The sequence below is a fragment of the Pezoporus flaviventris genome, unplaced genomic scaffold (assembly GCF_033815535.1).
Source record: "Pezoporus flaviventris isolate CSIRO_AGI_PZ_B2104156 unplaced genomic scaffold, CSIRO_AGI_Pfla_v1 ptg000152l, whole genome shotgun sequence".
NCBI classification, from domain to species: domain Eukaryota; kingdom Metazoa; phylum Chordata; class Aves; order Psittaciformes; family Psittacidae; genus Pezoporus; species Pezoporus flaviventris.
The window spans coordinates 203563-218113 of NW_026892700.1; the positions used below are offsets into that span (position 1 = coordinate 203563).

At 51.6% G+C, this 14551-nt stretch overlaps 1 protein-coding gene across 12 annotated transcripts in view; it reads right to left on the reverse strand.

Moving 5' to 3' along the window:
* R3HDM2 (R3H domain containing 2) overlaps positions 1–14551 on the reverse strand; it is a 39545-nt gene that overhangs the window by 10447 nt on the left and 14547 nt on the right. For 6 of the 12 annotated variants that reach the window (XM_061479525.1, XM_061479523.1, XM_061479524.1 and 3 more), the window contains 10 exons: positions 8867–9065; positions 8746–8787; positions 8047–8133; positions 7160–7286; positions 6180–6258; positions 5275–5334; positions 4745–4885; positions 4263–4371; positions 3002–3097; positions 1527–1558 (listed from right to left, as the gene is read on the reverse strand). In XM_061479525.1, coding sequence (XP_061335509.1) covers positions 1527–1558; positions 3002–3097; positions 4263–4371; positions 4745–4885; positions 5275–5334; positions 6180–6258; positions 7160–7286; positions 8047–8133; positions 8746–8787; positions 8867–9034 — 941 coding nt within the window. In that variant the 5' untranslated portion in view covers positions 9035–9065. Of the gene's footprint in view, positions 1–1526; positions 1559–3001; positions 3098–4262; positions 4372–4744; positions 4886–5274; positions 5335–6179; positions 6259–7159; positions 7287–7651; positions 7878–8046; positions 8134–8745; positions 8788–8866; positions 9066–14551 lie in introns of those variants that run through there. The other 6 variants (XM_061479527.1, XM_061479531.1, XM_061479530.1 and 3 more) reach the window with 4 other exon arrangements.

The window sequence follows — 14551 nt, forward strand, 5'->3', positions numbered from 1 at the left end:
AAGTGGAGGATGTATTGCTCCATATGCCTGGCCCAAGATGTACTACTCTGAATGCTGGGTTTTGAAGGTGGAAAGTCTCTGGAGCTCACACTGACATCACCTCCTGCTCCTGAAGAGCTTGTCTGTGTCTGTCCAGAGCTCAAAATGGTCCAAAGGCCACACATCCTCCCTCTCTCTGCTCTGAAACCACAAAAGCAAGCCAGCAGGTTAACCAAGCTCTTTAGGGACAAGTCAGAAAAGCTCCTAGAGCAGCCCTGGCTCCTAAAGCTGCAATCCCATCAGCCACCATCACTGCTCGGTGATTCCATGAACACCACTGCCACGTGTGGTACTCCAGGACACAGTCCCTGGAACTGTGCTGAGGACATTTGATTTTCCACAACAGCATCCCTTAAAAGAGCCCGAGCCATGCGACAGACTGAGAGGAGCAAAGCTGTTCCTACACTCACTTAGATCACAGAATGACTTGGGTTGAAAGGGACCTTAAAGCTCATCCATGTCCAACCCCATGCCACGGCCCAAAAGCCCCTCTCCAGGCTTCTTGTTGCCCCTTTAGGCACTGGAGCTGCTCTAAGGCCTCCGCAGAGCTCAGCAGAGGGGCAGGATCCCCTCCCTGAGCTGCTGCTCACACTCTGGGGGTGCAGCCCAGCACATGCAGGGGTTCTGGGCCCAAGTGCACGCTGAAGCTGGGTCCTGGGGAGCTTCTCTTCACCCAACACCCCCAAGTCCTTCTCTGTAGGGCTGCTCCATCCCGTCCCCCCCAGCCCGTGGCTGTGCTTGGGGTTGCCTCCTGTCATACACAGAGATGCTTCCCCTCTGGAGCTTTGTCTATGAAATGAGAGGGCAGCAGGCACGAAGGCTTTGATTTTCATGCTATTCTTTATCCTCCTCCTTTCAGCAGCCTCCTGCAGCAAGGTGACTTGTCACTAACTCCATCCTTTCAACCTTTTCATCCACAGGAAAACTACTCCATAAGAAAATGCTGCTCAAACATGCTCCCAGTGCCCTCTGCAGCTACTCTGCTTGAAATGAAAGTCTGAGACACTTCATTGCCACCACTAAGTAATCCAGCCTTTATCATCGGGGATTAGGAACAACCCCACCTATCTGGATGCTGATCCCTGTAAGGGCAGCGGGTTTCTTGGGAGAGAAGAGGCAGAATGGTTTAAAACTGCTGAAACCCTCTGGCTTCCCCACTCTTCCCTGCCATTCCCACCTTCTCCCCCCCTCCATTTTCATCGCTGGCTCAGCAAGAAACAGAACTCAAGAAATGGATGTTGCAAAAAAGACAAGGTCAAAAACGTCCCAAGGAGCCATGCACGGGGCAAACTTCCTCAGCAGGACAAGGCACAGCCTAAGTCACAGAGGGATACCTAAAAATCTGCCTCCGCTTGTGAGAACTACGAGAAAAGGCTTCTTTGGAGGTTCTGTCAGTTAACATCAGAAAAACCAACATCATTCTAGAGTCATGCAGTCCTCTGCAGAGAAGGCAGAGCTACAGATAGTGTCTGCTGAACAGTACTGACCTGCTGTCGGTGAGATATCCGTTCTGGCCAGCCTGGAAGCACGGGAAATACATGGAGATGGGAAGGAAAGAAAGGAAAGACTTAGTAACTTTGGAAGCAACCAAGCAATTTCGAAGCAAAGAGGAGCAAAGCACTAACAGTACGGGACTTGAACACAGTTTGTGTTGTGCACCAGTTACTCAGGAGTTTTGCTGCACACCAGGCCCACTCGGCTCTCCATCCAGGCCCATTAGGAACCTTTCCTGGTACCTGTGACCCTGAGATGTGTCAAGAGTTTGCAAATCTGAGTCCTCAACTCCCTCCTTCATTGCTTTAAGGCAGCTTTGACGGTAGCTTTGTCAATGGAACAACCAAGGCCAGACATACAAGGGTCCTTACGTGCTAAATGCAGTTATCAGAGCCACGTCAAAAAGGCAGAGGGCTCAAAGCCAGCTCAGGCCACCCTGCGAGAGTCGCCCCTGTCTCTGGAAGTCAGATGCAAAGCGCTGGCTCAGCCCATGAACACAGAGCAAGGGTAAGTCCATGCCCACCCCATGGTGTGCTAACCCGGGGCAGCACGTGCTCCAGTCCAGGACTACAGGCAGGGCTGCTTGCTAACCTGTCTGGACGGCTTTGGGCCTGTGCATGGAAGACAAGACCCCGATCACAACCGGCTGCAGGAGTCACTGGCTGAAGCCTGGTGACTCGACGCAGCTCAGCGCAGCGGCTGCCTTAACATCCTCCTTGGGCAGGCACATGGCAATTCCCATTAGGATGAATGAAAGGCGTCTTCCCCAAGGTGCTCAAAAGCAGCAGGCAAGGAGCTGGACTTTGAACGTGATCCACGGCAGATGGGCACTTGGAATCGGCCCTGATTCCATCACTTGGCACAGCATGGAGAGCTGCCTCCAGCTGGCAGACAATACTCAACAGAGCAGAGCACAGCAGCCTCTCTGAGCCAGATGTGAGCAAGGCACACAGCTCCAACTTAGAGGAGTTCCATGGAGGGAGCAGAGATTTCAAGGAAGTAACAACCAAGCTGGACACTCCATAAGAAAGACAACAAACGTACTGCCCAATTCATCCTGTAAAGGCACAGAGCCCTGCCTGATACTCCAAGGCCAGCACTGCTTGGTCAGGAGGCGGAAGTTGCAGCTCCTTTCAGATTCATCCATTGATTTGCTAGTCATGCCAGAAATGCCACTGCAAAAGCTTATCATCTTGCTGGGCAGCAAGGAGCAAACCTGCCCCCTCTGTCAGTCCCCACACGTGTAGTAGGCAATTTAGGGAAGGAGCAGACTGAGGAGTGGAGGTGTAGCTCCTCTATCTCAAAGGTCTTAGACATCTTTGGTAGGAGTTGGAATCCAACCCTAGGAAGACCACTTGGAAATGGGTGGAAAAGGCACTGACAAGATCTGACCTCTCAGTACAGTCAAGGCCACCTTCTGCCACAACGTTCCAGGAGGGTACCTGGCAAGTGAGTCATCCAAGCTTACCTCTCGTGCAAATATCCGCTCCCTGACCCGCTGATACTCTTCCTCTCGCTCTTCTATAGATTTGCTCCTTCTCCCATCCTGCAAGGGGAGTCTGATCTGAAGGGACAAACACATCTCAGCGGGTCAGCAGTTGCCAATGGGAGCAGGGGGCTCAGTCAGCTGCTGGCATTTTCATGCAGCAGTGTAAGTGGACGTGGATTACGGAGTGCGTGCAGGATGCCTGGATGCAGTGACACAGCCTCTGCCTTTGAACCTACCTTCCGAACACCTATGTCTAGGGATGAACATCCTGGAGGTCTTAGTGCACTCCACCTCCTGGATCAAGCCCAACTACTCTGCCTGATTCAGAAAGGACAGATCAGGAATATCACCACGTGCTTCTGGAAGACTGTTCCCAGGGGGTCAAAAGCTAAAGGCCGCTCTTTGGAGCTTATGCCAACACAGCAGACTCCTGCTCAGGCATGAATTCTGTGCTTCATGGGTAGCTGCATCACCTGCAGAGTGCCACCACGGGGAAACCAGAAACTGATGCTGATTGCAATGACCAGCTCCCCAGCCTGACGACTTAAGTTCAGCAACATGACCCAAAGGCAAGGGATAGTGGTATTCTGGGGTGATGTAAAGATAGGAGCTACAAGAGCAAAGAGCCTGAGATCCCTGGTGAAGAGGTCTCCTGTCTCTTGCCTCTCCTGCCCCAGTTTTGACGTTCAAGAGTCTGTCTGACACAGGCTGGGAACGCAGCCACAGATGAACAAGCTAGCTCTGCATTACGGCTCTGGTGCCACCTGAGACAGCCCGAGGGCAGCCAGAGATTCAGGAGGGTTTTGAGCTTGGATGACTGGCAAAAAGTGTTGCGTTTTGCCGATGGTTTCCTTCCAGCAGCACTGAGTCCTGTTGACTTCGCAGCTGGACTCGCTGCAAGCCCCAGGAAGGGGTGGGAGAGATGCTTGGCAACACAGCTCTGGGGCATTTCCAAGGGAACCTTAGCAAAAGGCTTCACCTTAAAGCCTGGCCCAGCCACCAGATGATATTCAGGGTACAGGGAAGTACCCCCCATAGAATCCACACAAATTCTTCATGCATTTCCACTGTATTTTGTCAGGTTTTCAGGATATAGCTAGATGCGGCTGCTTGGGTGGGGTGGAAGCTTCTATTAAAGAAGGTTACTGCAGGAAACCCAAGAGAAATTGAGAGTTCTCAGCTTAGAGAAGTCACGTTTGACTTCCACGAAGTATGGAGACGCTGCATTACCACCCCTTACCTGATTATCATCTCGGTCCATGCTGGTATCATCTCGTTTCAGGATGAACCTCTGCGGGAACTCTGCATTCTTCTCATCTTTGATGTGCTCAGAGAACCTCTGCTCAGGGCTGCAAAGGAAGAACCAGCCCTTGTTAGAAGGGGAAATGCAAGGCACGGAACTGTCTCCCTAAACCCACTGCTTTGCAAGGATTAAGGAGGTGTGCAAAGGTGTTTGTTGTGTTAAACCTCTCCTTTGTGAGGGCAACAAGAGCTCCTGCCTCTTCTCTGAGAGCTAGAGAGCTAGGAAGGGCTTGTAAATAGGACTGGAAGTGAAGGATTCTCCTCTTCTAGAGAGGGAACCTGCCCTTCTTCTGGAGGCAAAACACATGGTGTGGGATCCATCCTGCTCCGGACCAGGGCTTTGCAGCTGGGGCTCAGGTAGCCCCACGCAGGGAAGGGGATTCCAGCCCGGTTGTTCTCCCCCCTCTCCTTCCCCCTTACATTCGTGTGTTACTGGTCTTGTTGATGATGACTGCCTTCCCAGTTTGGTCCACGTTATGGTCCATGCCAAAGTAGGCAGCTACCCGGTGCAGCAGCATCCGATGGTACGAGGTCATCTGAGGGAACTTCTTAAACTGATTGCTGAGAAGAGGGGAGAAAGCATTAGAATTCAGAAGGCTTTGGAACAGGCAATGATCATCCGACACCGAAAGAGAGATCAAGGCTGGAAATGCCTTAACCTGATCCCACATCAGACCAGGGCACATATCCCAAGCAGTTAGTCACGAGTCAAGTCCTTGTGTATGGACAAATGGAGGCGGAGGATCAAGGGCAGGTTGGACAGGGACTGGAGCAGCCTAGTGGAAAGTATCTCTGCCCATGACAGGGGGCTGGAACTGGATGAGCTTTAAGGTCCCTTCCAACCCAAACCTTTCTATGACTCTGTGAGGATGTACAAAAGAACCTCTTCCCAGTGTGCCCAAAAGACACTCCAGACTCTTTTGCATGACACAAACACGATGATCACTTACTTGTTATCACTAATAAATTCCAGAATCTCCTGTTCTAACTTTAGTAGCATCATTCTATCCCTGTCAAGAAAACAAAAAGGAAAAGGCCACCTTTAAAGAGTGAAATTCTGCTTTCTCTGTGTGATAGCCCTTCCCTGGGATAAACTCACAAATACCTGGAGCAAGGAACCCTGTCAACCAGGCTTCACACACCCTCCATAGGAGTGAACTAAGAAACTCCACATTTATTCATATATAGTAAATGAATTGCCAGATATCTGGCAGTTTAAAGTTGGTTTACTCTGTGGTGGCTTTGGGTAATATTGACTCTCTGCTCTGCTGGAAGCTCCGCTGGTGGAGACTCCAGCTTCGCTATTCCTATGCCAGCATTTGGCTTGATTCTATTTATTACTGCCACAGCAGTGGTTTCTTTTGAGGCTGGGATTTGACAATCAGTTATAGAAAAGGTTTTCAGGTAACCAAGCTTCCTTCCTGCTTGCATTCAAACAAACACTATCTCTCCACCATACACAATTACATGTTTTGCTTGACTGCGGTGTATCAAATCACAGTTGTCCTTTGTGTTTCTACACTGCCCCAGCTCCAGTAACACCCTCTGCAAGGTAAAACACACTTGCAGGTACTTTCCATAGCTGCTGTAATGCCCCCCCCTCCCAAGACACAGACGTATCCACACGTGCACACAAACTCCATGGCTTTAAGAGTCAATCAAAGTGTTCAAGGCCAGGTTGGACAGAGTCTTGGGTGACATGGCCTAGTGTGAGGCATCCCTGGCCATGGCAGGGGGGTTGGAACTGGATGATCTTAAGGTCCTTTCCAACCCAAACCATTCTATGACTCACTGGTCACCAGGTACTCCCTCCCTTCACTCCATTAGCAAGTGGTTTTAGTGAGAAGGCACCTACCGTGGGTTTTTTTTCAGTGTATTTACTAAAAACTCATGCAAATCTATCCCAGTGGAGTCTGTATATTCCTGGCTGGAATCTGAAAACAACACAACAGCAACAGCAGAACAAGTTAACAAAACACTGCCACAGAACAGAGCGAAGGGAAGAGGTGCAGGTCTTCCTGTCCTCACAGGGAACTGAGCCTCATCCTCAGCACTGAGTACCCAGGACAGGAAGAGAGGAAGAAAAGCCCACCTTCTGCAGGCTGGGACCTGTATCACCTGGGCTCGAGCCCAGTTTCTAGCACAGGCTCTGAACACAACCTCTAGGTCAAGTGTCTCCATCTGTACAATCATGTCCCCTTTCTGCCATGGGCTGCAGGAGCATTGGTACAAGGCACACGGGAGGAGGATGCCAGAGAGAGGGAGATGAGATCAGCTCATGGAAGGAAACCTTGTCCCTAAACCCAACCACTTGGAGCACGCTCAGGATATTCCATGCTATTATAGCATGTTCTGTCCAAGCAATTGCTGCACCTTTGATACTGGGTGTGGAAGAACCCTGTTCTTTCCCTCTCCCCACAACCCTTTGTCATCTAAAAGCAAGCCCAGCAAAACCAGCAAGCAAAACTGAACCTGCCGCAGTGCAGAGCTGCTGTCTGTACAAGGACTTCAGCTGCAATTTGCTCACCAGATTAAATGCATATCTTTTAGCCATTTCTAGGCCCCAAGATCACACACACGCAGGATTGTGCAGCACAAACTGAGCTGACCTTGCAGCCTCACAGCTTGAGACTGCAAGCAAGAAGTCCTTATGGTGGGTGTTCTTGGGGTTGCATCTGCGCTGTTAAAAAGCCACCAGATCGCTGGGAATGCTGCAGGAAGCCTGCAAGTCTGCTAGGGCACATGACAATCTAAGGAAATGCTTCCCCTCACTCTGCAGGCTCTGCTCCAGAAAGGATGTCCCAGCAATGCTACAGTCACCATCGAGCACCTCACCTCGAGACAGCATTTTCCTCGGTGCCTTTTCTTTATTCTTGTCTTTTTCTTCCTTCTCAGCCCCATCTTTCGCGGACTTTTCCTCTTCCTTGTCAGAAGGGCAGCTAACATGCAACTGAATGACATCCTGCAACAGAAAACCCCACGCTGGTCTGAGTCACTTGAACGTCCCCTGGAGCTGGGACAGCCAGCACTGAAAGGCAGGGGATTCAGGTCGTGGATGTGAGCCATTTCACAAGCAGCCCCATTCTAAGAGCAGCCAAAGCAGTCCCTCTCCCCACCCTCCTTCCAATGAGAAGCCTTTGGCAGGCACTGAGGGGACTCTCAAGAGCATTTGTCACTGTTGTTACTTGCCTGGATCACCTCAGAATCTAAATCACCCACTTCCCTGTTTGAAGCTGATAAGATGCTGTTACATCCTTGACTCACTAAGGTGAGTCCTGCACTATTTCAGGAAGACTCTTCTAAAGCACCTCCCTGACTGCTGCCCACCTCCAAGCTCCAGCTTCTCTGGCACTGCCCACAGTGACCACAGATGGGGATCACCTCTTTTGCTCTGTGAGCTGGCTGCTTTCAGCCTGAGCATCAGGGAAAGGGCTTGGATCAAATCTTCCTTCCCACGGCCAAAAGCCCAGGGCTTTTGTGAAGGCCAAGTACCATTCCATTCTGGGGGCATAAGCTTGCACAGTGTGAGTAGCTGTGGGTGCCCAGGGGGTTGATGCTGATGATTCTTTGCACGTATGAGGAGTACCCCCAGACATAACCCATTCCTTCAAAAGCAGTCTCTTGGGAAAATTCCTGGCTCTCAGAGGACAGGACATCACTTTCAGCAAGGCAAGGATTTTCCAGGCTTCCCTGCTCCTCAGCTTGTCTTATTCTAGGCCTACCTGCGACTCCAGCAGCCCATCTACAAAGGGGCTGGATGATTCTTCACATACAGCCAAACTCCTGACCAGTTTAAGCTTTGAATTAGACTGGAAAAGGAAAAGAAAGAGGACAGTTAAGACACCACAGCCAAAATGCACCCACTTAAGGTCATGATGCTGCACTACCAAGCCACTCACACAGCCAGGTTGGACACAGCCTTAGGCAGCGTGGTCTAGTGTGAGGTGTCCTTGCCCATGGCAGGGGGTTGGAACTGGATGATCTTAAGGTCCTTTCCAACCCAAACCATTCTATGATTCTGTATCAACCAGTCCCATGAGATCCCAGGGAGGAACAACAATAAGGAGAAAGGCTTGAGGTGCACAGATGTGTTCTGCCTTATGCATGGCAGTTGTACCTAACTCTGTCTTTTAGCTGGAGGGTGTAACATGCCCTGTCCCTCCAGTGACACCTCTGAATTTCACTTCTGGTGTGTTGGGCTCTGGGGAAGGGAAACGAGTGGCAGTAAATAGGAGCAAACAGATCCTTCATGTGCTAAAAAGGAGCACTCCTGCTCCAGTACATGGCAAGTGACTGTCCTGAGCCATCACAGGCTGCCTTCTTGCACCTGCAGACAGGAAAGGCTTGAGAGTACCAGCCTGGGATCACGACTCAGTGCAGGGTAGCCACAACAAAGAATGGGACATGAGAAGAGGTCATACCTTGGCTCTTTTCCTGGCATGGCCATGGCTTGAAGTTCGCCTCTATGGAAAAAGGAAAGAGAAGGCAGGAAGCTGAACGTGGGGGATGCCCCCAAGGGACCACCCCCTCGCCTGCACTTACCTGAGACTCCTGGCGCACGCTGACCTCCTCCCCGCCATCCTTCTCCACCTCCTCCTTGCTCGGTGACCTGGATATGTATTTGGTTTTGTTCACAGATTCCTCAACCACCTTTTTCTCCGACTCCTTCATTATTTCCAGAGACTCCTGGGCTGTGTTGCTGTTGGACATCTTTGGAGCCCTACGACGCAGCAACGGGCACCTGCCAAAAGAGATGGCCAAAAGGGGAGAAGGGAATCAGGTGCTGGAGAGAGTTTTTAGCTGTAACACAGACTCTTGTCCATACAGGTTGTAACTTCCTTTTAACTCATGTTGCATACAAAGACCCCAAACCAAGCACCCCAACGACAGCACAACCCCTTGGCTGAGCGGCTCAAGGGGACCTTGCAGGAGCTCCACAACTCTCACCAAGACCTGAGCAGAACAGAGTCTCTAAGATACACAGAGATCCCCAGTGCAGGCATTGAGCCCAATAACTTCTTTGATATGAGAATGATTTTCCTTTCCAGGAAAGGAAGAAGTGATGTAGCTCAATGGTTTAGAGGGAGGGTGCTGCATGGGGGCAGCTGTACTCTGCTCCGATGCCTCTGACAGCAACTAGGTCAGAAAAGGGAGCACTTGCTTGATTTACTCACCAGTCCCCCATAACAAGTTTTTAGCCCCAAGCCAAGCACCTCGGAGCATGGTAAAGGGATCTTCTCTCATCACACTACAATGGAACTTTGGCATCACAAGGGGAAGATCATCAGCTTTCCCTCTCCTCTTCCAGAAAAGACAACTCAGAGCCACTGAACTGACATTTGTCGGCTGCCCCCTCACAATACAGCTTCTAGCCCCAGCAGCAGCCCTGCAGGATGTTTCCCTGCACATCTAATTCAATGAAGGTATGTGCATTGCTAGTGCTTCTCAACAGCGATGCTTTCGAGAGGAGGTTTCCTTTTGGTATGAATGAATCAGCCCTGCTCCCCCAGGCCAGACGTGGGACGCAGCAAGGGGGTGGCAGACAAGAGCTGCTGCGACAGACAGCGGCTTGCAGAGACAGTGCAAGTTCAGAGGACCCAGAGGGGTGGGTGGGACTGAGCTGAGCCCTGTCAGGGACACGACAGAGAGGATGTGTTCAGCTCTGGGGCAACGCCGCAAGGCTGTGGAGCTGGTGGAGTGAGTCCAGAGGAAGTCATGGAGATGCTCCTAGAGCCGGGCTGGTTCAGCCTGGAGATGAGAAGGATTCTTAAGGAGAGACCTTAGAGCAGCTCCCAGTGCCTAAAGGGGCTGCAGGAAACCTGGAGAGGGGCTTTGGATAAGGGATGTAGGGACAGGACAAGGGGAATGGCTTTAACCTGCCAGAGGGGAGACTGAGATGAGCTCTTAGGCACAAGCTCTTTCCTGGGAGGGCGGTGGGACACTCTCCAGGTTTCTTGTAGTCCCTTTAGGCACTGGAGCTGCTCTGAGGTCTCCCCAGAGCACAGGACAGGGGGAGAATCCCCTTCCTGAGCTGCTGCTTACGCTCTGGGGATGCAGCCCAGCATATGGCAGGGCTCTGGGCTCAGGTGCACACTGAAGCTGGGTCATGGGGAGCTTCTCTTCAACCAACATCCCCGAGTCCTTCTCCTCAGGGCTGCTCTCAATCCATCCTCCGACCAGCCTGTATTTGTACTTGGGATTGCTCCGCCCCAGGGGCTGGACCTTTCACTTGGCCTTGTAGAACTCCATGAGGTTTGCAGGGGCCCGTCTCTTCAGGCTGCCCCGGTCTCTGTGCATGGCATCCCTTCCTTCCAGTGTATCAGCTGCACTACACAGCTCCGGCTTACCACCAAACTTGCTGAGGGTGCAATTTTCAGACTCAGCTCAGGTCATCAATGTTAATGGGATAGAGTTTTCACTACAGAGAAGGCTGCAGAGCCTCACTGCCAAGAAGAAATCCTGACACAGCCATAACAACAGCAGCTTTCTTCAGGCTGCTTATAACACGGAAGGAAAGCATACTTAGGAACAAAGCACATCCAACTGCAGGCTAAAGCAGAGTTAAAGTGCTCTGAGGGCTCAGAAACAAACATCCAGAGGCTGGTGATTCACTGGGGGGGGGGTGGGGGGCAGGACAGTCCCCACCACGTTGCTCGGGTGGACAAGCATGTCAATTCTGAGCACTGGGAGCAGATGTAGGCAGGATGAGCTGGCCCAGCCCAAGGGAGGTTTGCTGGTGCTACTGATAATTCAACCCCAACAAGCTGTGGCCTTCAGTGCTTCACTTCACCCCTCTGTGTAAGGCTTCAGTATCAGCATCATCTATCACAAAGTGACGCTCGCACCAACAATTTGCTCATTGGCTCCGGAGGCAGCCAATGAGAATCGCAGCTCCATGGCAACAAGGCTCTGTCGCTAGGAGCAACCGGATGATGTTGGGGGTGATTTTAGAGTACCCCCCCCCCCCCCACCTCCCCATTCCCCTTCCTGAGCACAGCGTCTGCTGTAGGAAAAGGTTTTCACAGGAAGAAGTGGAGGCGGCTGCAAATTCAAGGCATTAAAGGCTCCTCGGCTCTCCTGCACCAGGCAGCACAGGGCTCCCTGCCTGCACAGAGGCTTTTGTCCTCCCCTCGCCTGTCAGGGCACGGCAGCTGGTAGGGGGGTTGCTGTATTAAAGGCCAGATGTAAGAGGAGGCTGTGCTAATACAACCACCGAGGGCCACCACCGACCCTGAAACACCTCCCTCGGTTCGGGGTCCAGTCTGCTCTGCAGCGTGGAAGCTGCCTGCACAGACAGGCATCCCACAGCAGGTCTGAAGCCTCGGCTTGAAAGCAGACAGGTAAAGAGCCTTTTGAGTACACTCTGCCCCATCAAATCACAGACTGGTTTGTGCTGGAAGGGACCTTAAAGCTGCCCACAGGCAGGGACCCCTTCCACTGGAGCAGGCTGCTCTGAGCCCCTGGTCTTGAACACTGCCAGGGATGGGGCAGCCACAGCTTCTCTGGGCACCCTGTGCCAGCGCCTCAGCACCCTCACAAGGAAGAGCTTCTGCCTCAGAGCTCAGCTCCATCTCCCCTCTGGCAGGTTAAGGCCATTCCCTTGGCCTATCCCTATAGCCCCTTGTCCAAAGCCCCTCTCCAGGTTTCTTGTAGCCCCTTCAGGCACTGGAGCTGCTCTAAGGTCTCCCTGGAGCTTTCTCTTCTCGAGGCTGAGCAAGCCCAGCTCTCTCAGCCTAGCTCCAGAGCAGGGGTTCTCCTGCTGGGGAACACAGCACCCTACCAGGGGCAACAGTCTGACCTAGAACCAGCACTTGGAGCAGTGAGAAAGCCCCACCACCATATCCAGGCACGCTCATAAGCTGCAACTGTCTCAGCCAATGAATCAACCTGTCTTGAGCTCTTTCCACTGTTTTATTACCAGTTGAAGAGAGGGATTTAATTCCTCACTCCCATTCAGTTCCTGTAAAACCTAGAAAAAAAACCAACACAACCCAAAACAAACAGGAAAAACCAATCAAATCCAACCCAAAGCCCAGGAGGCCACTTGTATCTGACTGCACAGTGCATAGGCTCCCAGTGCTTAGTCACTGCCTTATATCTTAATCTCCACCCCCACATTACATCAGAGGTGAAATGATGATGCAGATGGAAAGGTTCGACTCCAGGTGGAAATAACCTTATAGGAACAAGGAGACAGGAAATGCAAGTGAGATGCAAAGCCCCCTCAAGTTCAATTCTGGAGCATATCAGGAGGCCTCCAGCACATCCCACCCAAACAACTCCACGGAGGGAAAAAGATAACACCAGTTAAATAGGAACAGAGGAACCGGAGCCTGGAGAGAGGTGTAATCCTGGAGTGCTTCTTCATTCTAAGTACCTCTAAAAGGCTGTTCACCAGTACGGGTGCATCTGAATTATCACACCATTCAAAGCAGAACGAGTGACTTCTTGCCCCTCCAGATGTTCTCTCTCAAGACAGGTCTTTGCTTCCTGCCCCAAAGGCCACTCTGCTCTTTTTCTGCAACTTAAACTGCTGCCTTTCACAGCAGCAGCCGAGTATCAGGAGCAAAGGAGGTATCTTCCACTTGTAACCAAGCCCTGAGCCTTCAGACTGAGAGCAGATATTGAACCAAGGAAGGATTCCCTGTACCAGTTAGGAGGGTACCCCAGCTCAGAAGCATCCTTACCACAAGGACCAACGCAAGGGGAGAAATGGCCTGTCAGTGAAGCGACACAGATCCTGTTCCTCTGCCAGGAATACAGAGGTGGCAACGTCCATAGCACCATGCAGGCAGCTGCCATCACTGAGTCAGCTCTACCAGGGGCTCACAACCAAAAGAGAACAGCAACATGACAAAGGAAAAGTGTGCGTGGGGGTGTTTCCCCCCCTCTACCAGGAAACTGCTGACTGGGGATAGCAGTGGCAGGAGGAGTCACCATATGCAGGAAGCTTCAATGCGGAGTTGCCCGATGTGCTCAGAGAATCCAGCTTGGCTGCCTGCATAGTTGGGTCCTTGCTTTTGACTCCTGGAGCAGCCTATACGCTATGCAAGAGCAGAGCTCCCACCTCAGTGCTGCTGCGAATGAGTTGATGACACAGAAAGAAGGCAATCATTGGACTCAGGCATGCTGGAGATCTCCTGGGGAAGATAATGCAGTTCAGCACCAAAGCCAGAGGCTGTAAAGATTCCCAGATCCCACTGCAAGCCTCCTCCCCATCCCGATTTGGCTTCCTGCTCCACTTTTGAGGCATGCTTCCTTTTATATACACATCGAGAGGAGAAAATGGTGCATGGAGGGAGGGAGCACATGAAAATGCAAGCGAGCAACCACGACAAACGGTTAGGAATCAGCTTAAAATAATGCATCCGTTATTGCCCGTTATGGAACCATGCACTGGAACAGCTTTCATGTGCAAGTGACCCAACAAGAGAAGGAGACTGGAGGAAAAGGAGCTGGAATTCTGTTTGCAGCGCTCAGCATCCACAGTGGAGCCTCACTGCTCCACACCACCTCTTTGCCAGGCAGTTGACTTGCGTTTCCAGCTCTCCAGTCGGAAGCACCAGACTCGAATCAGCAACGCAGGGTACTCTCTGCTGCTCTACAGCACTTCTGGGTACCAAAGAATCTCTGAAGTACTTGGAACCGGATAAGTAAACTTTGCTCACACCTATTCTGAAGGCATGAAGAAAGAGATGCAGAGTTCCTGCTCCGCTTATTCAATGCCCGCAGCTTTACATGCCTCCTAGAAAGGCTGGACAGAAAGGACAGCACTAGGAGAAAGGAACCTACTGCACGACCACCACGGGAGGGTTTCCAGGAGGAGGAGGTCAAATGATACCGAAGAAAGTGGGTTTAAACAGCCTCAGGCTTCAAACTCCCTTTTACTTGAGGTTCACAGCCATAGAAGCCACCTTCAGCCTAAGTCAAAGGGGTATTACCTATTTGATGTTAAAACCAGACAAACGAAACAGCGATGCTGTTCTCTTTCCCTTTTATTTTGGGAGCTGCAGTGAACCCTCTCCTCCTGGCTGGGAATTAAAACCAAACCACAAACCAGAACACATGACAGAATGGCAGAAGCCATAGACACAAACGGCTCGCCAGGAGGAAGGGCTCATGTCCAGTCCCAACACAGCACTTGTGGGCAGCTCCTGGGCAGTAAAGACAAATCCAAGGGGAGCACCTGCCCATCAGAGAGTTCCCTTCTCCAGTTCCCCTGCTTTT